Genomic DNA, 26,956 nt, shown 5'->3' with positions numbered 1-26,956 from the left:
ATGCTGTGCAAAGAAAAAGCAACCTCTTAATCCAGATATCTTGCCATGACTCGCGTATGCATGCATTCACGTGCACGGTTGTGGCATGACCACCAAACAGAAAGATATGGACACAAGATGTGTGCAAATTTATTTAGTTTCCTATCCATGTGAACATGATTTAAGTGGGGGGGGGGGGGAACCTAACCTCCTCTAGGGGGGTCCGGGGTATGCTCCCCCGGGAAGATTTTTTTTTTAAAATGTTGAAGTCAAAAGCATCAATCTGGTGCACTTTGAGAGCAAAATGAAGAGATCTATGGAAACATCTCTCAACATCCATATGAAACTGAACTGGAAGCAGATTTAATTTTTCTTTATGGATATTTTACAAATCACTCCCCTTTCAAACTGTATTCTTGTTTATTAATAACAACTTTTATAGTATTTTATACCTGTTTACTTTATTCTCTTGTTTTTTTATAACTATAATGATCATATAAAGATGTGCCTTTACCTCACTGGTTGGAGAAAAAGCTTCTTATATTCGTTAGCATAGCTAGCTAACCAGATGCTAATAACAACAAAGTTATTGACTGTATGATCAGTATGACAGATGAACAGATCGCCACTGGGCTTTCAACTAAAGACACAGCCACGCAAAAACTGCGGCATGTGTACGGCTCCTTATGGGTACTGACATTTCTGAAGTCCCGGAGTGGCGTTCTGTTGCTCTCCGTCAGAACTGCACCCCTGTCAGACGAGACATATACCACGTGATGACACGTTAGGCTCGTGTTGTGTTCAAGGACCCTGACCTTGGCCAGGAAAAACAGGCACTCGCTTGTTTAATTCTTTTGCGGTCTAGATTTCTTAAATTTTTTTCTTTTTTACGTGTGTTTATAAATTACCTCGAGGGCCGTACCAAATGGTCTCGCGGGCCGTATACGGCCCGGGGGCCGGAGGTTCCCCACCCCTGCTATACAGAGATGCTGTATGAGAAAAAAATGTGATTTTGGAACATTGAACAATGTAAATCTATTCTAGTAGACCTCAACAATGGAATTATGATCAGTAGAAATGGCCATGACATGGGACCTTTAAGAAAATATATCCTTTTTAAATATATTTGTTTCATATTTTATAGATATATATATTTATTTTTTTAACTTTTCAAATGTATTTATTGTTATGCACCAAAACAAAGACACATTCCTTGTATGTGCAATAAAACTGGTTCTGATTCTGCATTTCCAGTCTTCATGCTAAGCTAAGCTGCTATAGCTTAACATTTACTAGACAGATATAAGAGACGTATGTATCCTCTCACCTTATTCTTGGCAAGAAAAGGGATAAGCGTATTCGTTCAAATTGACATTTTCTTCCGAGATGATTACATAACTTTTGCGAGAATGTGTCTTCTTTACAGCAGTGAAAAGCTTCTACAAGATTTTGAATCGGTAATTTCCCTGCCATGATTCATCTCTCACTTCTTCCTTGCTGGTCCATAACTGAGGAAATCTGTTCCCCTGCTCCTCTCATTAACATGCAAATCCTCATCTTTGGGAGAAAGGATAATAGTGAAAGAAGGACCCCTTTTTGTGCAACTCCAGAGCACGGAGGATGTTCCTTCCTGCTTCTATTAGCTGGACATGTTCCTCTGACAGCCATCTCCCTCCTGTCTAATGTACAGTCAGACCTAGTTACAGTAGCAATTACTAGTGTTCAGGTTAAGATTCATTGAATTACTGGGTGGCTTCCCTGCACTCCTCTGTGGGCAAATCAATCACGGCCCGTGCGCGACACAGACCCTTTATCACCCTCTTCCATCTTTATGTAAAAAGGCGCAGGCCGTGCTGTTGCACTCCATCTATCAATAAGCGGGTCTGGGGTGGCAATTTCATTTTCCAACAGATTTCTCTCTTTAATCAAGCAGCCTGGCATTCGGAGGTAGTTAGCAAAAGCTGTTTGCCATCTTTTCTCCAAATGAATAGAATGTTAGAGAAAATAAAAAAATAGAGCAGCTGAGATTGTTATGCCCTTGTTTGACTTATGAGAAATAGACCTGCACTCTGTATGAGTTCATAGAAGATTTGTGATACATTTTAATTGATCACTTGTGAAGAAAAACCCTGCCATAGAATCCAGTGAATGGCTCTTTTGTGCCGTGAAACCTTTCAAATATAAAATACAATAGACCGTATGTAAAGCGTTTGTTTGAACAGCTGGATTTGGACTTGAGGAAGCAGGTAGCTTTTTAAAACCGCACATGCAATGGATCTGCTGGGCTTCTGTGTGAATAAAACCGCTCTCGAGGCAGATTAAATGCCACTCTGTCATTCCCGCTCTATTCACCACCTCCATTATTAGTTTTTTTTAAAAATTGTGCAGGATTTCTGGTCATGGTTTATACTAGAGCCAAACCCTAATCTTCAGCATGTTTTATTTCCCTCATCACTGCCATGCAACTCTTTGTTCGTCCTTTAGCAGGGATATACAGAATAAACTGGATGTAGAAGTGTTGAAAACTCCAATATAACATCTGAAGGAAATATTGTGTTGGCCTCTTTGTCGGCCGTGCCAAAAAAAAAATGCCAATCCCTTATTTCAGATGGACTCCAAGAGCCACACACACACACATAGTTGCGCCTCGAGCTTAGCTACAGTTTAATTCTATGTTTTGCAGCATGGAGCCAGAGGTTGGGCAGTCAAAAAGAGGCTGTGCCTGAGGTGCCGTCTGCTGTAGCCTCTGCCCCGTCTGCAAGACGGACCCTGCCAAGGCGACTGGCACAGGCTCTGTCCCGATGGAACAAGAGAAAACGGATGTTTGGTGCCATCCTATCACCACACAGGCAGCTGCAGATAACACACATGGCAAGTGTGTCAGAGTCCATGCCTTTAAGCACAGCGGCAGAGAGGGAGACAATCCAGTGTTTGGCCAGTAAGATGAAAAATAAAAAAGACTCTTGAAAATACTTTCCTGCTGAGTGACCGTGAGTTCAGAGCTGCAAAGATAAACCTCCAACTTCGTGAGTAGTAAACACTTGAATGTTTTTTAATTTTGAAGGGAATTGAAATACAGGACGGACATGTGTGCCAGAAGAAAAACCAGCAAAGGTATTTTAGAGAAAACATTACAGTTGGAAAGGGAAAATGGAGGACCCAAGAGGAGAAGGCTTCCTTATTTTTATTGGTTCCCAGGCTTTCCATAGCTCTGTCTGTCTCTGACCGGTTTTCTCTGGTGGAAAATATGGAGGTCTCCCTGTCCTGTGATAAAGCTGTTGCCTCTGAGATGGGAAAGAGAGATCCATCACGCTGAGGCGTTGGTTTGCCGTGCCAATCCGCACCACTGAGGGCTGTAACACGTACATGCTCCATCCATGCATCATTTACCAAGCCCTTCAGTGCCCAAATAACATGGGTTTGGATTCACGTTCCTGAAATGCTAAAGCGCTTTGGCAATTCCTCTGAAAATCTTGATATGCATGAATTCTGGAAGTTGTTTGCGGTTCGTTTAGTTCGCTTCCACGAAGAGACAACTGAAACACAGTCTAGTCTAAAGCCCCTTGACTCTCCGGTGCCAAATGATAGGGTTACAGTCTCTCTTTGTTTGTGAAAGGATAACACTTAACTTCCATCAACCTTGGACTGCCAAGAATAAAACATAAAGGAGCAGACATACAGTATAGGAAGAAAATTGCAAACATGATTCTTTCTTTTTTCATTACGGTCGTGTTGCTTGTAAAATGCCTGAAGGCAGAACTGCTGTGATGTTAGAAAACATTACCTGGCAGGTTTCCATGGAGTTCAGGGAAAATAAACATCACTGACATTCACGGGCATTGCCTGAAAACCACTAAACTAGCAAAGGGCGTGGGTATATCACCAGAATAAAGTGCTGCAGGCCTAAAGCTAATGTCTTGAAAAAGGTCAAATGTCTTGAGAGAAAGGATAAGACGAAAGGAACAATTACGATGCGTCGTAGCTTCACAAAGCAATGTATTTTTGTTCAGCCCTACTAGGACAAGAAAAAGTGACCTCAAATACTCCATCTGAAATATGAATCCCAGAATAAATGCTTCATAATGTAAGGGCTAATACTTCATAAAAAGGACAAACAGCTGCTGAGCTGAAGGGGCTTGAGATACGACGGGGTCAAACAGGTTGCTGACTAGTGTACACAAAAACCCAAAAGTGAACAAACAACAGAATCCTAGAAACAATGTAACCCGATCTTAATGTAACAGTACCATCTGCTGGCATTGGGAACTCTGAGGGTGGCACATTCTGTGGCAGCCCTCTCGGTGACCCTCCTCACCGTGATCAATCACACTCTCTTTCTGCACATGTTCATCAAAGCTTCCTGGGTTCCTGATCCTTGAGGCCCGAAATATGTGCATGAAAGTAACCAGCTAGCTAAGAAGTCAACAAACAGCTCTTATTTTAGGTGTGCCAGGTGAATCCATCAGGTGTGAGCGTCTGGTGCAGATCCAGGTGGTGTCTGCAGAGCACCCTGCACCTGCTGCCTGTCCTCACTCACCCATCGGGGGGCAGATTCCCAGGATGCCAGAGGGCAGCTGCTGACAGGCACTACTTTGGATAGTCCCCTTGCTTCTATCTGCCTCCCCTGCATGGGGCCTCCTAGGGTCAGCTGCTAAGGGCATGCAAAGATGTCGGTGGGGGTGGCGGAGGTCAAGGAGTTGGCAAGGAGGGGGGGACTACAGTCATGGGTGGGTTTGCATGCCTTCAGCAGGAGGTGAGCGTCCCGCTTTTACAATTATACTTCCTGATAATCACTTTCACGATCCAAAGGCAGCTCGGAGCTCATGCTCTGGAGGTCTCTGGTGATCACGTTTCGTCCGCTGGTCGTGCCCTCTACAACCCCAACCATGACCCCTCCACCCTCCTCTGCCGGTCCTCTACTCCACCTGCCTCTCCATTAAAACAGATGTACTAGAATCTAGAAAACAGATCCACTCCCAAACAACCTGTAAAAAACACTATAAAATGCTTTTTTATATCACATTGGTCAATTATTTTATTATCATGATAATTCAAAATACATTTTAGTTTACTTTTATATTGGAATTCCCCCCTTTTCTATTGAAAAATAAATGAAAGTAACACATTTATTTAAGTACGCACTTCCTTTTGAGGCTCCCATGCCAAAGATAGTTTATTTTGGAAAGGACTTGAAGGTAGACCTGCAGGTTTTATATACAGGGTAGTATATAAAACCTCTCCCTTCCATAATAAGTCCCATTCCCACATCCTGTTCATGACGAAGCATGTCTAACTAATTTAGAATGTTACCTCAATAATACCACGCCAAGATCTTTCTCTAGGAATCCAAATGGCTCCTTGGAAAGCCTCACATAAAAGTCCAAAATGATACACTATACGTTTTTGCCCACAAAGACACATAACTAAACATTTTAAAATTTAAATAATTTAATTTTGGCTGATGTGGAGTTGGTAGAAAATGTGGTGCAGGTTGGGAAAACTATGTTGAACTCTATATTTGTATTTAAAGCTCGAAGGAACGTTCTGACAAGGAACATGTCATCATTTATTCCAGGCCGAGTTACGTCCAACAGTACACTGGAGGTGCTTACGGTTTGCATTCTCACATACATATGTACACATAGTATACACACAGTTAAATATGGCCTCTTGTTCCAGCTGGTGTGGTTTGGTCATAACAACTTGGTGCAGCCACACAACAATAAACAATACATATGTTACAGCTTAAGTGCATGTTTAAGTTTTCAGACAATTGCCAATGTGTTTGTGAACTGGTTATATTTTAAGAAAACGAATGTATGCATCAGGGATTTTTTGGGAAAGATTAACTTGCGCTTTGATATATTGTAACAGTTGTTTTAGGTATTAATACTTTGACACAGAAGGAAAATCCTGCAAAAGAGCTACGTATTTGTTTCCACAAACGCAAATTTGAATGCGCTTTAGTAGCGCAAATAAAGGCATCACCGTAGTGCGGAACATGTTAGGTTGCGCCTACAGTAAATTTATGAGGACTGTAAAATGACTAGACGGACGCTCCATAGACTGAAACGTTATAACTAATTTCAACCTTCACAAAGGCAGCACATAACATATCAAGTCTTTTCATTTTTACGTTGCATACTAAAAACCACAGACATATAATATTTACAGGCAAGCATTTAGCATTTGTGTTGTTTATCCGTCACACTCCTGGTGTGAAAAGGCCTTTAGTGTGTGGACGCTGCTTTAAAGCGACTGCAACAACAAGCTTATTGTCCTATAAAAACACATAACTGAAGAAGTCTTAAATACATTCTTCACTATTAACATCAAGCCACTCCCTGTTGGAATTGTGTCATGCTTTCCACCAGTCCTAAAACTCTCCACACTCAGAATGACAAGTGAAATGTCAGGCAGCAGCGAACAAGGCCAGAGTTTCAATCTGCCACCCAAATAATTGCTGCACACTCTAAACACAGCCAACAGAGAAACAGCAAGTCGCCCTCATTTCAAAGAGAATTCAATAGCTTTTCACCGTCAGCACAAACGTGTCTTTATTTTCTTAATTGCCAAGTGAAGTACTTCCTAATGAAGTTGGGTCAACACTCTTTACTGGGTAGCCTGAAGTAGGAAAAGTGCTAATAAGTAATGAAGATTTCTTTTTTTATTATTACATATTATCCTGTACATTTACATCTGGTTCTTAATTTTTTATATTTCAGTTACAGAAATAAATAATCTAGATTTACTGTTTGGAGCCGTCCTGCCACTCGGACTGTGCCACATACGCTGTACGGCACGGAATTACAAATCAGACCGACATTGCCGCTTTCTAACATAAATCCTCACTGGGTCACTACTTTTATGATCAAGAGCCGTTTTTTATTACCATTACAGAACTTTCTTCCAAACAACGCCAGTTTTATAAAGAGGGAAACCCTTAATTCAATGTGACTTCTCTGCTTTTCTAGTTAAGCATGGTTTTAAGTATCAAATACATCTAGGAAAATAAGTAAAGAGGCGCTGACATGGATACACTAAGTGATTAACTTTACACAAAATATTTGCTGATATATAAGCTGTCATACGCATATTGATTTCCTGGATTTATTGGAATTTGTTTGTGTCTGTTTAAGGCCTTTGTAGACTGTAGGGAACACAAAGATCGTGGTTTTGTGTGTGTGTGATTATTCCTTGTGTTTGGTTTGCATCTAGACGAAGTTGCGTGTGGCGGACTTGGTGGCACTTTGCCCTTGTGTTTAACGGGTCACGCATGTTTTTATGAAGGATAATTAACCCATTAAGGGATCTGGTGAAGCCTAATCCAACCGGTCTGCAGACATCAAACAGGAACTGCGGTTGGGTCTAGACAGGTGAAAGCCGGGTGTTCAGTAACACAAGTAGGCCAAAAACATAATACTGAGCACTCTATAGCCTGGACCTCTGCTGTAGTTCACAGTGTTTGTGCGCGACCTCCTTGTTCACTCCGAGTGTCCATTTCCACAACAAAAGCCTAACAGGTTGTACGTGATTATACGGATACACTGCTGAGAAATGTGCAGTGAAATGTAACACTGACAGACGGGGTGTTGGTTTCCTGTTTGACAAAAGGTTTACATTTACTCAACGTCTCTGTACAAAAGGGCAGGAAAAGCAAGACACACATTAAATTCACGGAGCTAAAATTATGTTTTAAGTTTAAAACTCAACAGCGAAATTATAAAAAGGAATATAAAGTCGTTATCAAGAATTGAAGAAATGCACGGGGGAAGAGAGACTTTTACCCAACTCTTTGGAGTCTTAGACCACATAAAAGAGAAGTTAAAAAGCTTCCAATGTTTCATGCTCTGACAGCCATTCTGTCAAACGGGGACATTTTATCCTCAGTAAATCAAGCATCATAGCTTTGGGTGTGCGCCGTGGAGTTTTTAGGGCAGTTGATGGAAATTCCCATAACAAGCCAGACAAGTTTAATACTGAGAAAGCTGGAAAAGTAGGGAGATGTTGCCACGTCACATAAAGAGCTTAGAGGTGTTACAGTACACATTCCCATAGGGACATGGAGACCAGTGATTCATGCGGAGGGACACATATCGGCCTCGACAATAAACAAAGAGTCTCCTGAGACAGGAGCTTCTACGTTTTAAGTATTCACTGCAGCTAATGAAAGGAATCGCATAACTCAAGCAAATTGGACTTGGTGATTATTCACAGAAAATCGGGTCTTGTTTTGCACAAAAAGATAGTCGTTTAATTTTTATTTTATTTTGAAGGACAGCAATATACTGGCTATACTGCTATACTTAGCAGTTGAGAGTTTGTTCTTAAGTTTTGACAATTTTAAATATAAAAAAATAGTCCGTTTTCAACATTCATGCAGCCATGAAATCTTCGGCATTGGCACAGTTAATATTGCTTTGAGGAACCAAGATTGTGGCCATTTTATGACGAGGGGTTGATGCAATCAGACTGATGTCCTGCTTTCAAAGAGTAAACAGAAAAATACCTTTACATGACCTCAAGCCAACATCTTCAAATGCTTCCACAAAAACACAAAAGCCATCAACAGGAAGACTCTCAGACGTTGTTGAGGAGAGGTGACAAGATGAACTCCCGCAGAGTGGGCCATGCTGTTGCAACAGTTATTTATTCCTCTTTTCAATTCAAGGGTCCTTCTGTTTTAAATGGACGGCATTAAGGGGAACCGGCACTAAGGTCTGGCCTTGGAGGCATGGTCCAAATTCCAGAGAATCTTGGCAACTCCTCGGGATAGATGGGACCCTCATGGATATAAAACCCCACAATGGATGAATAGGTAAACAGAAGGGTGTGAAAGAGTGATGGCGAAAAGAGAATGTTCACTCTCAGAGAGGCACAAAGAGGGAGGTGTGTGAGTGGGATATGGGAGAGAGCCAGAGTGTTCGGGGGAGGAGAGGGGGTGAGCGAGAAGGGTCTGGAGGGAGTTGTCAGTGAGGGAGAGTAAAAGTTTTGTCTCCAGGCTTTTAGAGGATGCTGTGTGTAGTGTTAACTCAATCAAAAGGTGAATTATACCTCCTGAGACACTCAGGTAACCTTTCATTATGGCCCTAATCCTTCTTAATAACAGAGCGGCAATGTCGGCAATGCCCCATTAGACAGAGAACCACTGAGAGGGAGAGCCATTATTCCCCACAGGCCTGAGGAAATGTGAACACACAACACTCACTCACACACACACTCGCAGTGACAGATGAAATCAATCACAAATTCGACTTGAGCGAGGAAAATGCAGCATATTTCTCCACACGGGGATAGGGACCTTGACAGAAAGTAAATGTGTGTTTATGTGGGATGAGAGTTTCTCTAAAGTTGCACTGAGGGGTGGGGCTGGAAACTATGCTATAAAAGCCCATACAGCCCATACTGAAATAAAGGATGAACAAAACTGTAAATTTCTGCTTTTGACCTTAAAAGATGTTTAAAAAAAGGCGACATGATATAAAGTGTTTAATGCCGCAAATTACTATTTCGGCACAATTTACTCTACATTTATCTGCAGTAAATGATTCCTCTTTAAACTTTTGTTATACACTTAGTGGTCGGCACATTTAAGCATTACGTTTATTTATTTAATTTTCTAGATTAGAAGCTTAATTGAGGCTTCTTGTAACTTGCAAAGAAAACGTGTTGATTTGCATATTAACAATAATAAAAAAGAAATTGCAAAAAGTATGATTTATGTCTAGGTTTAATTGAAGAGTTGGTTAAACAAAGGAAATAAATCTTATAAAAAGTTCAAAAAAAACGTACCGGTTGAATATTTAGCAGTTTTCTTTACAATGAACCTAATTTGAACTAAATTAAGTAGGATTTAACAAATGTTAAAGGTTTGAGTTTTCCAAGCACGTGTAGTTGTATGAAGTTTTAGAGGGCATTGTTTGATGTTTTGATGTTTCGGCTGAGAAAATGTAAATTGAAACTTGTTTAGATTTTTTTAAACTTTAATCCTTGTCTTATTTCCCAGCCTAATCAAGCAACAAACCATGATTGCACTATGGCCCGACCAAAGCCACTTAGAGGCAGTCAACCCTAAAATGTGCAACAGAATGAGCTGCCTGATAACATCTAATGAAAGCAGGCCTAATGTAGAGTAATAAATCAACAGGCTTTACCCAGCAGCAGTTTTGGATGTTGAGATGTTAAATAAAGATTTCTGGGTTGTGTAGACTAATCTTTATTAGTGATGGAGTAGTATAGGCATAATTAAAAGTTGGATAAACACAATCTATCATCATGGCAATTGAATGACTAATAACAATATACAGAAGTTGAGCCTATAAGAGGGACATTAATTCATTTAGGCATTTTCATATAGTATTGTACCTCAGTTTGATAGTAGCCTATGAATATTATTTTATGCTTAATAAACATGGGTCTAAAAAGAGTTTAAATTCAGATTTTCACTAGGTTTTGAAAGCAAATGCTATTAATTAGCCTAATTAATTATTCACCTGTACCACTCCAGTCCGTTGTCATAGTTTCGGTCGAAGAAGTGCGGCTCCGCTCCCACGGCTCTGATGTCCGGATGAACACGGAGAAACTCCAGCAGAGCCCGGGTCCCTCCTTTCTTCACCCCGATGATGAGAGCCTGGGGCAGTTTCTTGCTCCCCTCCCCGAGCGGACTGAGTTTACCTGCGAACCTCGGCGACACTTTCCGGGAAGCAACTAAATCCGGTGGCGGCAAGATGAAAGACTCCTCCTCGGGTAGTTCGGATACCTGCCCCGAGCGCTCATCCGCGAGAACCCGTGAAGAGCGCCTGGCAACCCCGTAGCCAGTCAGCTCCGACCCGGGGGTCCACTGGTACGCGAGTCTTTTAGTCCTCAGCGACCGAAAGTCCTCGAAGAGCCCCGCAGCCCGGCCGGAGGACGCCTTAACCGGTGAAGTGGTGCTGCAGCGGCCGGTGAGGCAGTGCAGGAGGAAGAGGGAGGTGAAGAGGGTGCACAGCATGACCGCCGCTTTCCTGAAGATGCCTCGGCAAGGGGGGTCCAGTTTACTGATGCGGCTAAAAGCCATACCGGTTCCTGGGAGGTCGGTGCAGGAGCCGCAGCCATGCTAGGCACACACTATTGACTCTCCTTGCCATGAAGAAACCGAGGAGTGAGGCTTCTTCATCCACGGTGTGCTGTGGATAACACCTCCAAAAAAGACAACAAATGATACCTGCAGCACAGGTGAGAAAGATGACGCCCAGACTGACCAAGAACAGCCAAAAATAACCACCCGCAGTTACTTCTGCAACGATGTGCGCACTCAGGTAACACTCTCTCTTCTTTCCTTGCTCTCTGTAGGATGCCACCACCAGCCCTGATGTACCACCCGCACGTGTATAGAGTTGTAAACTTGCCTCGCATGTCAGGTTGCTTGACTGGCACCTCCTCGGCCAATGAGATGAAGAGAGAAGCAGACATGAGCCAATGATGTTCCAGGTGGGAGGAGACACTGATACACCCAACATCTCAGGCGAATTAAAGGGAATTTCCATGTACAAAAATAAAGTCGTGAAGTGGATATAAATGCTGCAAAGATACACTTTTGAAAAGTAACATAACACAAGCACATTTGCAAACTTGCAAAATGTAGATGCACATATTTCAATATTAAGTTTATCCTTTATTTCAATGAAATTCTACTTGAAATAAACATTTAGTTTTTATTTATTTAATTCCTATTACTTGTGCAAAAGAGTTAACATATACAGTATAATCAAACACAATAAACACTTAACCATCCAACAAAATAGGTTATTGATTGCTGAAACTTGAAAAAGTCATGCTAAAAAACATCCAAACACACAAACACCATCTCTGTTTACAAACAGACAGAAGCGGCTGTCAAGCTTGCCAGGATAATTTTATAAATATGTTTGTTTGGTGCATCGTCCCAACATTTTTCCAATGCAGCTTGTTTAAGGATGCCAAAATAAATCTACCCTCAGTTCTTCAAAACACTCGTGGGACCGTTTCTCCACATGCAGCTGAAGTTAGGCCACCAAAGAAGATGCCCTCCACCACAGACTCTTTTTACGACATGCAGAAGAACAAAAAAAGTGAAATAATGATAACGGGGCGCATTATTTCTTTACAAGTGAACAAGAACAGAACCAAATGTTTCACATCTGCTCTTGCCTTTTGAGTATTAGCATGAGAATGTGCAGGCAGTGCTTCAATGCTGCACAGCTCACTGCTTGAGAAAGAGGATGGAGACCTCAACACTGGGCTGTATTGCCAGCACCAGATGTCCCCCATGTTGTCGAAACAATACATGGGGGTGTCCCGCATTTAACAAATCACACCCCGTGTCTTTTCTCTGTCTCCCTGACACTGGAGAGATGTTCGACCCCCTCAAACCGACTGTGATGGCACCCAGCATTCCCTCATAGAGGTCAAATGGCTTCACTCTCCTTCTTATTGAAGACAAATACTGGGAGAATAATTATGTTAAAGAAGTCATGTCTCTTTCTTTTCATGACAAATGTAATGCTAAAAGTTACTAGAATACCTATAGCACATTTGATTAATTAATTTATGTATTTAAACAGTTATGAAAAGGACAATCTAACAGCGTAGTAACTACATAGAGGTCCCCACCCTCTTGGTCCGGACCCCCAACAGAGGTCACAAGATGAATTTGAGGGGTCAGACATGATTAACGTAACAGGGCAATAGACATTTCTTCCACACAAAAAAGCAGGTTTTTTATTTTACTTCTCCGATTGATAGTTTTTCCCAGTTTTGGAAGAAATACTCAGATCAAATGCTCAAGTAAACAATACATGTAGCTACAAGTTAAGGTCCATCATTCAAAGGACAATTAATGGAAAGTATACAAAGTTCCCATTACGCAAAATTAGCCACGTGGAGTGTTATATTATATAATATTATTGACTTGTTTTCTTAATGCATTATGGTGGAGGAAGTATTCAGATTCTTTCCATAAGAACAAGTATACTGCAAATCCTAACTCCTCTTTTGAAGTCTAATTAATAACATGTGTATTTTCAGGAATATATACTTTATCAAAAGTTATTTTATGTAACTTTAATCTAGTGTTTTTCAAGATGGAGCTACTTTTAAGTAGATACTATTCTTACTTGTATACTGTTGGGTAGCTTAATCTGTACAAATTGTTTATACCAACTAATAAGGTTAATTTATTTTTAATTTAATCTATTAAATGTAATCTAATTAATCAAATCACCCAATCAAAATTACTTTTTAATTAAAAGAAGTACAGACAGCAAAGAATGGAAGTAAAAAGCACCTCAAAAGTGTACTTGAGTAGTACATGAGTAAAGGTATTTATTTACTTTCCATTCACTTTGAAAAGAGACCTTGAGAGCTCCAAATGATTCATATGAAACAATGTGAGGAGAGAAAATCATAGACGTATAACACTTGTGCCAAGTGTCCGTTGATTATTCTAATAGCTCTGTTGTCATCAAGGGCGACTGAGTAGGTACTCCAAATCTTGCGACGTGCTTTGTGCAACGTACCCATTTTCAGAAGGGTTTAATGTTTGTGCAGCGACACATACTTCCTCGGAAAAAACCCAGCATTTAGTGTGTAATTACAAACCCAGACATTTGTGCCTTCAGAAAAATGTGCAAGCAGTCTAGAAGGCATGTAAAAACGTAATTCGGCTTTCATCTTCGCCGTTTATCCAAATTGCAGCACTATGGTTACCCTGACGCAGCCTTTTTGGAATCTTGGATGCTGGGTTGGGTGTTTAAATGTTTAGGGGAGAACAAACACAAACTGTTTATTATCCTTTTGAATATAATCTAGCATTTACTTTGCATATTGAACACATTCTCAGGGCAGGCCATGGGAAAGCCAACGGGTGCCAAGGCGAAACCAAATAAGAAACGGCTGAATTTTCTGCATCTGATTGTTGTTTCATGGAAATGTATAAACCATACTTGTGCATTCGCTCTCTCAAATGCACCATCAACAGTGAAAAATAAAGTCATGCAGGAACATTTTCCATTGCCCCGCTGGCCAAGTAGTTAGACCGTGTCTCAGCCATGCACATACTCCCGAGACAGGTTTATGAACTGAGGTTTGGGAGCTGTCAGTTTGAAGGAGACATCTTTACTGCCATTATAATTGGCTTTACGTTTCTCAACCTGAAATCTGTTACGGTAAAAAAAAAAAAAAAATTCAGGATAATACTCATTTTTAGTTTTGGACAACTGTCCTTTTTTAATGGCCTATACATTGACTGACTCAAATGTATGCTTGATATTGAAATATCGTCCCAAAGAAAAAGGTACAATGCTCCACGGGGAAAACATGGCTGGAAACAGATGCTGCTAGTAAAGAAAATAAGATTTACACGTGGAAATTGTATGGATGTGATTTACGACATGTTCCGTGCCTAAACTAAGATCAGTGTCGCACATTTCCACAAAAGCCGGGCAGCTCCTTGGCTCCGGAGTCTCATCTCTTAAAACCATTTCTTTTTGATTGAAATCGAAATGGCATTGCCCACTCAAGAGCTTAATTAGGTATGTTAGTAAGAACTTAAGAAAACACAACACATGCAGTACAATTCCTACCACCCAGCTGGCTGTAACACTTTAAAAAAAAATATATTTATATGCAACATTTTATAGAGAAAGATCCCTTCTTGGTAATCAATCTGTTATTTAGAAGAAAAAAAACACAGAATTTCAAATACTGTACTTACACACATGTGAATAGTGTGTGAGCAATGACTCAATGTTTTACTGAAACAGGCTGTTTTTTTCCGAGAGGAAATGTACTCGTTCTATATACACAGCTGTTGGCTATTCATCGAGGTCTTCTGCTTCATTGGCAGGCCGCGCGCTGAACAGGAAGAGTTTCTATTGAGCACGGAAACCCAAATAAATGGTGCTCTTAATCAGATTAATGCTCATCTGAAGTGGGGCTGTTTCTCTAAATAGACTCAAAATGTCAACATAAAACCAATTTGAATTAAGCACACAGGCAATTACACTCCATTCATCAATGCTTTATCTCCAGATTTGTGTTTGCTCATGTTTGCCGCAAGCAAAGGAGGAAAGAGATGGCACGCAATTATGGATTTCTGTCTTTTAAATGGAAAATGAAATCGCGGCGTTATGATTACGTTTATATGTAGTTAATACATATTTTAAACGGGAAAGCCTTCACCTTATAATTATTGAAATTATCTTACAAAATCTGATGCCATTTGTTATGCTCCAAAAACAGAACTTTAATTAATTTATGCATACACAGCTTTGAATAAAATCAAGATTAAACAACCTTCCTGTCTGATCCCAAAGCTTGTGTTGTATCTGAAATGAGTCCCACAGCATGTGGTGTGTAAACATTTTATGTCACATTCCTTCCTCCAAGAGGCAGCAGGATGCAGCTGATTATGAGAGAGGCAGGCGGGGTGCGTGGGGAGGGAGGGAAGGAGGCGCTGTTCCAGTTGGAAGGTCGTGTGGCTAAATGTCCATCTCTAAACGACGGTTATCAGGTTTAAAGACAAGCTGGTGTGGGTACAAAAAGGTTAATGGCACATATGGCTGGCTATGGTTTATTGCAAACAGGAGAACAATTGTCCAAATTAATCTCCAAATGCACTTGGCAATAGGAAAATAATGTCATGGTGACTTTGAGTCTAGCTAAAGTATGGAGTAAAACGTCTAATTTTACCAGGGAGATACAATTCTGGATTATTTCAAAAAGAGATGAATATTCAAAATTTAAAACACCTGAAAAGTTGTTTTAAATTCAAAATAAAATTGTATGTCACAGTGTGGGGGTGGCATTGGCCTTGCTCCAAGCAAAAAACCCCAACAACAGATTTTGATTCAAACTTTGCAATATCCTGATTGGTGAACAGACGTATCCGGTGTCTCTTCTTTCCAACTAAAACAAAATAAAAATCTCTTTTGTAAAAAAATCGCTTTAGCAGAAGCTTCTGCTCAGGAAGGAGCCCATCACTCAGAGTATTTAGACATTTCGAGAGGCCTTTAACACTGTTTACTCCACATTATCATCTAGAGCCCTCAGCCCCCTATACCCAGGCTGTAGGAAAAGGAGATAGCATCATCACACAAAGTCCAGGAAAAAAGCACACTGTGTTGACCTTTTGACCCGGCTTCATGCCTGGGACAAGGCCTAGCCGTGGAGATGGTGTTGGGCGATATCAAGTTGATATTGGCGTCCAAACGACCAGCCCAGATGATGCGTCACATGTGAGCCCATTAGAGCCCCATTGGATGTGGCGTGCTGTGTTCATTAAAAAGCAATATGTGGAAGTCTGATCTGCCATTTCCTGCAGATAAGTATCTGCTCGTACATCCAGAGAAGACAGCTAGGCGGTGGGTTGTTTTAGCCACCGGGCAGGGTAATCACAAAGCACAGATCTTCCAACTGTGAGTTTGAATTAAACACGTTGCTAACTGAGCCTGTAATTGTGTGGGATTGAGGGTTAGGGCCTCCAATCTGGCCAGGATATCTTCACGCTGTTCGCTGCTGTAATGGGATGATGGAGCCCAAGCAGAATCGATGAAAGCAATCATTCGCTGAATCAGGTGTTTTTCTGCCTGGATGCAATAACCGTTTGACGTTTCTGTGGCGCTTTTGTAGCCTCGGCCTGATGCAGTGCAGTACATGCAACAGTCTTTATTTTGGCAAATGACCATGTTTCATGTCAAATATCTGACAAAATGCAGTATCACTGACCATATGGAAATTATTCTAGCTGTAGCACTGAATATGTAATATTGTGGTTTTAAAGCATATTGCAAAACCACAACTGGGGCTTGATGATATCATAGCTATCAGACCCAGTAAAATCAACCTTTTTGTTGCAGAGTTATTTCACATCACACACCGGCAATATCACGATGTCCCTCTCACCTGCTTTTCTTTGAAAACGATATCAATCCCAGGCATGACACCTCAAAAACCTCCGTCTGTAAATGAGCTCTGTGTGGTCTTCACAGAGGTTGCAATTCAGCCCCGGCTTCCACACATTGATGGACATGTGAGAGACGGAACGTCGTCCAAGACAAACAAGACCCTCAGTTTGTGTGATTAGGCTGCATAGTTAGAATAATTGTCGGTGAAAGCAAAGCACAGGACGACAGGGGCAGCTGCTGTCAGAGTTGGGAAACGGGACGGTGTGCAGCGTGATGTATGAGGAGAGGCTGCTTTTGGAGATCCTAGCCCACCCTTCTCCCCATTAATGAACTCCCTAAAGGGTATATGAGCAGAGATGCAGCCATAGACAAGACTGCGGTGCTGGATGTGGCGGATATTGCCTTACCTCTGAGGGCTCCATTGCTAATGACAAATGGACGGTTGAAGTGTCAGGAAAGAAATTGATCTCCTTACATTTTACCCCACAGACATTCCATCTTTTCCGGGACCATCTAGGAGGTGTGCAGTGATATTAACTCTAACCTTTCATTGCTGTCAGATTTAAGATATGTTTTTTGTGCTCAGGTGCACCCAGGCTAGAAACCACACACTCTGAAAACACCTGAGATTGATCATTCCCGTCAAAGAGGTCATGAGAACTGGAAAGACTGGCAACAAGAGCGTGTCTGTGAGTGTGTTTGAGGTGATTCTTAAAGGGATCGTGTTTCTTCTGATGTCGTCACCAGATGCCCCGAAAGGCACGAGGACGACTAATACCCTGAGCAATTTGTTAGCAGTGCTGATAACTGCTATAGCAACAGGCAACCGTATCAATTCCTGGGTCCAAAGTCTATTAAAAGCTTTATCTTAGGGATTAAAACAAAAACTCCAATTCATCTATTTGATCATTATGACAAAGTACATCTGATTATATAAGTTAAGGTATAAATATTTAATTTAACTCCTAGTTTAAATTACATTACAGAACGGGGCTGATGAGGAGGAAATGATGTTCCCAGGTGATTCTTTGTCAATTGGACAATAAACTCTGTATCTCTCACTGCCGATAATGGTGCTTTTTTTTATCATTCATGATTAGGTTAAGCAATAACCTTTCACCCTTCCATGGAAATATTTGCATCAGACAGGATCTCGCCAGGTCACATGGAAAATATGTAATGAAGACTTTGTTAATGTCAGATCCGGCCCCAGTGGTGCCTCTAAAATTATTTGAACTATCGGCCATTTACGGACCTCTTTTTCAGATACTTCAGAAGTCTAATTCAATTTCGTCCTTGGTGTGGATACCTTATTGGCTATGACACGTAATCAAAAAGCAGTGACAATTTGGTGTTTGCATGAGGCTTCCACTGTGCTTCTTCCTCAAAATGATTGTTTTGACTTGGAAAATATAGCAATTGTCTGCCGAGTATTATTACAGTATTACACCTTGAAGAAGCTCATAACATATCAGACTTTTAGTTATGTTGGATATGAAAACTCTAGAGACGTAATTTCACCATGCATCAGGACTACTCGTTAGTCTAAAAACAGGTATTGAGGTAAAGGTTAGCTTCAGTATTTCCAGTGTGGTGCCAATTAGCTAGCTCAGACTTCAATTGCATGTTAGGACAAGAGACTGAGGAAGACACCTGACGCTGCTTTGTCATTTACATTCCTGCAGACGTGTGCCTTTCAAAATTCACAAAAAAATTATACATTTGCATACTAACACATACAACTACAGACAAAAATATCTTCAAAGGAGAAAAATACTTTGTGTGTTAAGAAGACATCACAACAGATCATTCAGCTTAGAAGAGTGTTCAACATTTAAAAGCATGTGGTAATTTGAATTTTTTAGACATTGACAGATTTTACAGTTTTTAAAATCTTTGTTTCAGACGGTAACTCAACTCGATTTAATATTGCAATTCCATAAAGCTTTGGGGCTCACAACAGTAGAAGTGTTATTTTTAAATTAATAGTAAAAATCATAACAATAGAGGCCAGATATTATGACTTTTTGTCAACAAACCGCCAAAAGAACTGACAAACCCAGGTTGGAAATTGGAAGAGTTTCCCAATATAATCCAACAATGATTCCCATTTAGGGGAAAGGTCAATTTTTTGTAACAAATAAACACTAAAGAGGACAGCCACCATAAAACAAGTAGAAGATGTATAGTGTCTCAATTGCTTTTAATTCCACTAATGTTTGAGGACGCCTTTGGTAAATGTTTAAACTTCAATGTAATAATCGATCAAAGCTTTAAATTCTGTCTGCTTTTGAACCTCTTTTTATGTTGTTACGTCTAGCACAGCCTTCAACTGAGTCTTAAATGTCTATCTTTACAACAAAGTCACTTAAAGTTAATCACTGCAGAGTAAGGCAATCAAAGCCATAAACGTTGCTCAACTGTTAGAATTGTAACTACCCGGGGCCTTGCTGAAGTCAGGTGGACCCTTCACTGGGTGTAACTGCTAAAGCTATTAAGGGATGAGAGTCCCTGTGCTGCAGAACATTAACTGAGATCCATCAGCACCAGCGAGGCTGCAGACAAATAGTGTACACACAGACAGACACTTATACACATCCACATCTGCTGGGAAACTGACACACACAGACACATTTATACACACATGGAGACACCCACACACACTGATCGCAGAGCCCAGACAGATGTGACTGCTCTGACATCGAAACAGATCCACATCTGGGCTAATAGTTAGGTATGTGGATGTTTCCCTGGAGCGTTCCCCTTTATACCCCAAACGTACTGCTCGCTCAACCCACATAGGCTAAAAACACAGCGCCAATATGTTGTGTATGTACGTGTGTAGGTGTCTTCCAATTCATACCCTGGTCAAAGTGTTACATTCCCGACACACACCTTACCACAAAGCTTTAAATCAGACCAAAAGAGAAGAGATCCCTTCTCAGTCTGATGAGCTGCAAAAGAAGGGAGAATGAGAATAAAACATGGTGTTGTAACGCAACTTTTACCACTCATAGGCTGACAGAGAGTGATAAAATAAAAAGCCTGGCCAAGGTTGCGTCAACTCCCCTAGATACGTAATGAGGACAGGGAATGCAGATGCATGAGAAGTCCCATTGCTTTGAAAATGCTTTTTATGAATGCCAAGGGGGTTATATTTTTGGCTTAGTTTGTTTGTCAGTAGAATTACGGAAAACTACAGGCCCGATATTCATTAAACTTGGTTGAAGGGTAAAGCATGGGCCAACAACTTGATCATAATCATTGGGTGGATACAGAATTTTTCTTTAATTCCCGTAAAATAATCTTTGAATCAGAACATCAACTCTGGCAAGTTATCATTAAAATACATTGTATTTTAGCTGTCGCTTTCAACCAAAGCAACTTACATACACTCATTAACGTACACAAGCGTACAGAACAATTTTGGGTCAAGTATATTGCCACATCGACGTGTTGACTGGGGGCGGGTGGGATCGAACTGCTGTTTTCACATTAAATCTTAAAGCTAGGGTTGCTAATTTTAAGAAGCAAGCAATATAATGGTACTGTTATCACACATTGGTTTGTCGAAGTTTATATTGCAGTTAAAGCTTCTGTTTTATAACTTAATAAAGATTAATCCTTACAACATTAACAAACAGTTTAAGACTGCCTAAAAAGCTGTCGTTCTGTGTAACAGAAAAGTATTATACTCACTCACTTTGTTTAATATTATCATTGTGTGATTCTTACTTGTTAATGTGTTTTCATGGAGGTGTGCTGTAGCAACAGTGACACTGATCAGAGGAGGTTGTAGGGATAACATCTTGTCAGAATCTGTCTCTGGGGTAGACTGCTTCGCTGGTTTAATCTGGCAGAATGTCATACCATCTCTGGTGACAGTGATGGCAGGAGGTTCATCAGCAGTGGTAACAGAAGAGAGCAGAGATGGAACTACAGCAGAGTCGGCTTCCATGTTGAGCGCAGAGGCAATTGCTACTTGCTCCAAGCTAACATCGGCAGCAGGTACACCACTTGGATTCAGAGGAGTAGGTGAAAGAGATGAGTTCTAGAACTGGTTCTCTAGCCGTTTCTCAAAGTCGAGGACGCTTCCTTGGTAGGACATGTCTTTCCGAGTCAGGTCCTTCAGAGGCTAGGCAAGAATCCTTCCTAGCATTCGGAGAACGAAGATTGGAACAGGCTAGCAAGTGTGCAGGTGTGTGTCATATGCAAGGGCCCGCCTTAAATTGAGCGCGATTTGTTTGAAGACTCATAACTGATTTGCGAAGATGTACTTGAGTAACTGTATTTTGTAAAATGATCATCTCTCCAGGACAGAACCACTAAACTAACATAAAACGTTCTCCTTCTGTTTGCAGCCTTGAAAAAGTCACCAATCAATAATAAAGTGTGTATTCATATGTCATACTTGATGTCTGCAAACCTTTTTTACACATATTGGTGCACATTGTAGCGTAAACCACAAATATCAACAAAAGAGGCAAAGTCAAAACAAGGTTCATTTAAATTATTTATTTAGGTGCAAAACGCTCTAAGGTCTCATTCAAACCTAATAGAGAGGCGAAGTCCCTCCCCTTCCGGTGGACCTCCATGGGACCTTATTTCGGAAAAATTATGTATTGAAGTCAATGGCGAGAGAAAGATTATCTTTCGATCCCGTTTGAATTGTGCCACGAATTACACATATGATGTTTGTCAATTTAAAAGATAATTTTGCAAGTCAAACATTTTTAAATGTGTCGTAAAACTGTGAAGTAACACATTGTGTTGTGTGAAATGCTCAATTAACTACATCTTTGGTCTCGCACACGTCACCACAGCCGTCACGTTGGCACATTTCACCTCTTTCTTTCAGAATAAGGCGAAAAGTATTAAAAGAGGTGAAAATCACTACAAGTCTGGGCATGTTGAGAGCTGTACACACGAAAAAGGGGAGTTAGTCGGTTCCGTAAGAGCCAGCATGCGGGACCGGCTTTACAAGGTTTCGGTGAGTAACACGAGTGTAATGTGTAACTTTAATGACATCACTTACGCGACTCTGGGATTTGTAGTCTTATAGTTGCGTATTTTTCATAGTCTTATATTTCAACAGTTTTACGACAAACTGTGACCTTTTTGACATGGAAATGATTTTTTAAGATTGACAAACATCATATGTGTAATTCGTGGCACAATTCAAACGGGATCGAAAGATAATCTTTCTCTCCCCATTGACTTCAATACTGTACATAATTTTTCCGAAATAAGGTCCCATGGGGCGGAAGTAGAAGGGCGGGACTTCGCCTCTCTAAATTCCGCTTCTCTGGTGCTCACCAGACGACAGTTTGTTACATTGTTTCATTTTTCAGAAGGTTCGGTTTGCGTTCACACGGGCAAAAGAACGGACTATAAACTTTAAACACAAGTCATGTGCACATTTACTACGCCACTGAACATACTTACATTTAAATGTGTACTGCCTGGATTCAGCCATTTTCCGCCAAAGATTTGGGAAATTGGTCCGTGCGCAAAGAATTGTGGGTAATTTAAGACCGCCGAGGATACACATGAGCAGCTTCGAAATTTCCTGCAACGAAAGATTCAGTCCTCGGTAGAATTCCAAGGATCCTGTACATTGGAACAGTCCTTCGGCGGGATTCGATGACGTAGCATCCTTGAAATAGTGGCTCTGAAGGATCCTTCCTTGACATTGAGAAGCACCCTCTGTCTTCATCCTGACCAGGCTCCTTGCTCAAATCTTTAGCCTGGATGTGAATGGTCTCTGTACCATCCATTACGATTTGTCGGGATGTTTCGGGATGTGAAGAGATGTTCACATTTCAGAATTAAATAGAAACTGCCCTCTCTCGCTTCTTAGCTTCTAAGAAAAAAACGACTTGTCAACTCATGAAATGCTGTCCAAGGAACATGTTAATGCACCTTTGGCCTTGGCAGAGGCAACATGGATATCAAGGATGTTTTACTGTCGATATTTATTTTTTCAGATTAGCTTTACTTCATCAGTTTGTTTCCCCTGCTCTTTTTAATTGATACCCTAGAACGGTGTCAAAGTCTATTTAACATAGAGACTGAAAAGCTATCATTTAATGGGAAAGAAATCCAGGGCCTCCTGCTTTTGCAAATGCACTGAACATCGCCTCTGCCCCCCTCCACCACAATGTCAGCACAACCTCATTTCGATGTACAGATAGGAGAGATAGGGCCAACACTTCTGCTGCCACAATTTGACACAACTAATTTAGAACTGGTCTTTTATGGAAGCCTGGAATATATTACCTTGCCAGAACATAATAATAATGGAGAAGCATCAATCAAACAGGCCCTGTGCATACATTGTGTAATAAAGCTTATCTCTTGGTGACACAGTCCGTCTGACTCAGCCTGCCAGCCAGAACGAAACTATATGCGAGCTCTGCCATCGGGCGCCGGTTAACACTGCATAAATATGCAGTTTAGGAGTCAATGACATTTTAATAAGGTAAAGCTGACAGCTTACGGCTCGCACACAAACACCCAGTTGTTTTCCAGAGTCCCAGAATCAAAAAATAGACGAGCTAGGAGTCCATGTCCACACACAGTCACGCTGTGAGAAAGAATGTTGTTTCTTTGAATATACACACCCCCCTCAGCTGTCACCACACACACACACCCCTCCAAATTGTCAGACATTGGGGTGTTCATCCCCCCCCCCCCCCCCCCCCCCCCCATCCCCCTTCTTCAAATGTTTCTATAATTTTTTCCAGGCGTTAACTGGATTCAGCTGCTTGTGAACTACTTTGGCTCTCATCTCCACTTTCCATATTATTTAGAAGGGGCCTTTTTGTTGATGTATGGAGCCGAGCTTGTTTTGCTGACTGTTCTCACCGGCACCTCTCAAAGTCCTCATTGTGTCCTCCCGTGATGTCATGCCTCCCAAACACCTGGGAAATCCTGGAGTTTGTGTCAAAGTCTGTTTAGATGAGGCTTTTCGTAGGCCTCTTGCATGCCCGGTGCATTTGGGACAGCTTGGTGTTTGTTAGCCGATGATTAATGGCGCCAATGGGTGTGCATACATATTTTCGACTGGGACCAGGCTTAATAACACCAGAGGTTGAGCTAATATAATGTCTACATTTGCATAAACTATGTGAAATTAAAACTGACATTACCCCTGAACTACCCCAAAAATGTGTCATGGACAATATAATTGACTATTTTTTAAATTATCCAACAAACTTCCTAAACTATGTATTTCTATATCTCATATAGAACCATATAGTGTGATCCAAAGTTGAGGACTTTGTTATTTCATGCTTTGGCATCCACTCCCCGTTGTCACTCAAACGTAATGTCTGCTGTCATTGCGTCACAGTTGCAGACAGTCCCCCGTTTCACGACAGAGGTCAACAGACAGGACAATGACGGCTCCAGATGGGCTGGAAAAACATCAGCTTTAAAAACACACACACATTTGTCCGCTCTTTAAGCATTGCCGATTAGTGCTCTTCACTCTTTTTGGCATTTTTATATCAACTGGGATCTCACAGCAGTTGGCAGTGTCCCTCTTTTAGTCCCCTGGTCTTTGGAAGGAATGCCCTTCAGCGTCAGTAATGCAAAAACTGCAACATGCTGCAGCCTTTATTCTTTATTTTATACGCTGTTGTGTAGGGACGCTAATAACATATTTGCAAACCTCTGTTTACTCGCTGGCACCTAATGCATCACATTTAGCGTAGCCTATCACCCCTCGACACCCGGCCTACAGAGGAATGTGCAGATGGATACGAGCAGAATGAGGGCTAATAGGGATGATCCTCTGACTGTGGACTGTCGCTCATTGTCACCGTGGTTTGGGCATTCGTGGCATTAGAAAGATCAGTGTGGGGACATGCCTCATTGGACTCCAAATGCTTGTAGTCCTGCTTTCTCCCTTTGTAATGAGTGAGGGAACTTGGAGTAATGTCAACGTGATAGATCTCACCTGTTTCTTGATGCAATCAGTGACAACAAAAATGCAAAATATGTAGCAGTAAAGGCAGTAAAGCCAACTTTGTCTCCTACATAATTACATTCCCATACAACTTAAGTGCATTCTCAATTACGTCTCAAGTGAACAAGGATAAAGAATGTAAATTGAAAGAAAGACAAAAAAACGCAACAAAACTTGGTTAGGTTTAATAAAACATCATGGTTTGGCTCTTGGTGGAAGTTCATCCGATATTCCAAGGACTTAGATTAGAATCGTATTTGTTATGTGTTTCCCTTAAGACATTATTGACAATGCAGTTTCATTTGATCAGAACATATCTTTGAAGGGGACCTTGGTGGTGTAAGCACAGAATAACAGTGCATATATATTTCTGTCTAGGTGTTTTTAACTCACCTTCAAAAGGCTGCAAATCAACAGATAAACAGTGAGGCAGTCATCACTTAAACATTGTTATGGAGAGACTATGATCTCGTCTAGACAAATAATTGGTTATTCATTCTTCTGTTTATGCACATGATTTCTGTCCACCACATTTCAAATGCAGGGTTGCTGGTATCTCATTAGGGAGACAGCCAGTCCGGTGATAAGCTGCAGTCAGACAGGATGAATCCCTGTCTCGTCTGCGGCCCTTATAGACGCCACACCCACTCCGGGCCTGGGACGAATACACAATCACATAAGAGCAAATATAAACCTTTGCCCATGAGCATACGTGTACAGTACACGCACAACATCCTCAGCTGTCAGTCTTCACAGCTGATTTACTGTCTTGCCTTTGAAAATGTGCTCTTCCATATACTTACCGAGTAGGAAGGATAAGACTTCTTTTTTCTTTTAGGATGGTCGTTTATCACCTCAGGATGTAAACAAATACTTGTAACCATGCTGGAGATGCACTATAACATCTAATTGCTTCATGCTATATTCTCCTGCGAGGGTGCATCATTTGTACTGTTTACTGCGCTGCTGTTGAACACAATGTAGAACACATTATTTTGACATATGAAGCCATGCTGACTCCATTTTGCAGTTTGAAATTGTGCCACTTAGGAGATGCTTTTAGCTTTGATTATAACTTGTTTTGACAAGTAATTCACTCAAGTAGCAACAGAGACAGCAGCACATATTATTCTGCCTCACATGCTGCAGTTGTGGAATTGCTTTGTAATGTTTAAATGGCTTACAAGCAAAATATTTTCTGCCTTTTTACCTTTTTCTGCATTTATGGTTTTGAGTGTAACGACAATTATTGAATAAATTGCTACACTTGCAAGAGACTGGATACATTTTAAAAACGTTGGTTATCCTCTGACTCCTCATCTAGCGCCATCATCATTCCAAAAAACATACATTTTCTCATATTTGTTTTATGAGCAAACAATTTGTGTTCAAGGATGATAAATGGTCAACAAGCCTTAACAGACTCAGCTATGGTGAAAATAATAAACATTTGATGTGCTGAATTGTTAGCACGTTAGCATGCAAATGTTAGCATTCAAATACAGCCTCACAGAACTACTAGCATGGATGTAGGATCTTGCTCAGACTCCCGGCCCAAATCAGTTTTTTGGCTTTTTTTCCAGATTCATTTCAGAAAGTCGACCCAGAAAATAAAACATAACATTTTTACAAATCCAATCCAAACTACATTCGGAGGTAGTTTGAAGATCTAATCCATGCTACCACTTAGAAGAGCTACAGTCGCTGGACAAACGTGAAAATGCACCACACAAGCACCGCAACTTGACATTAGATTGTTTGGAGGATGAAATCATTCACCTTCATTTTTCATGCTTCCACGTTGCACAAGACCACATGCAAACTCTCGTAAATGTTTACAACTCTCGGTTTGGGGAATAATCGTGCAGTTCGCCCTTCATTTTCTACTCCAAATAAATTCAACTAACCTGCGGGTGTGTTTGGAACTCCTTCGATCTTCTAATTGCTAATGTTTATTGTCCCATCTGACTTATTTTGAGCAATGTCGCTATGTTCTCAGATCTTAGCAATTATCTTGTTGAATAAAATGTTATTACAACCAATAGAAATAATGGTCCAAATTATGAAAATAAGATCCAGGTTG

At 40.9% G+C, this 26,956-nt stretch overlaps 1 protein-coding gene across 1 annotated transcript in view; it reads right to left on the bottom strand.

Annotated features, from left to right (window-relative positions):
- si:ch211-216b21.2 (heparan sulfate glucosamine 3-O-sulfotransferase 3A1) overlaps window positions 1-11,347 on the bottom strand; it is a 32,227-nt gene extending 20,880 nt beyond the window's left edge. The window contains exon 1 of the mRNA XM_034119010.1: window positions 10,473-11,347. Within this exon, the coding sequence (XP_033974901.1) occupies window positions 10,473-11,035 (563 nt within the window). The 5' untranslated portion in view covers window positions 11,036-11,347. The remainder of the gene's footprint in view (window positions 1-10,472) is intronic.
- Window positions 11,348-26,956: the final 15,609 nt, after the last annotated feature.

Source organism: Trematomus bernacchii, unplaced genomic scaffold, assembly GCF_902827165.1.
Source record: "Trematomus bernacchii unplaced genomic scaffold, fTreBer1.1, whole genome shotgun sequence".
Lineage (NCBI taxonomy): Eukaryota > Metazoa > Chordata > Actinopteri > Perciformes > Nototheniidae > Trematomus > Trematomus bernacchii.
The sequence above is the reverse complement of the archived record's forward strand: the minus strand, read 5'-3'. Positions and strand labels throughout refer to the sequence as shown.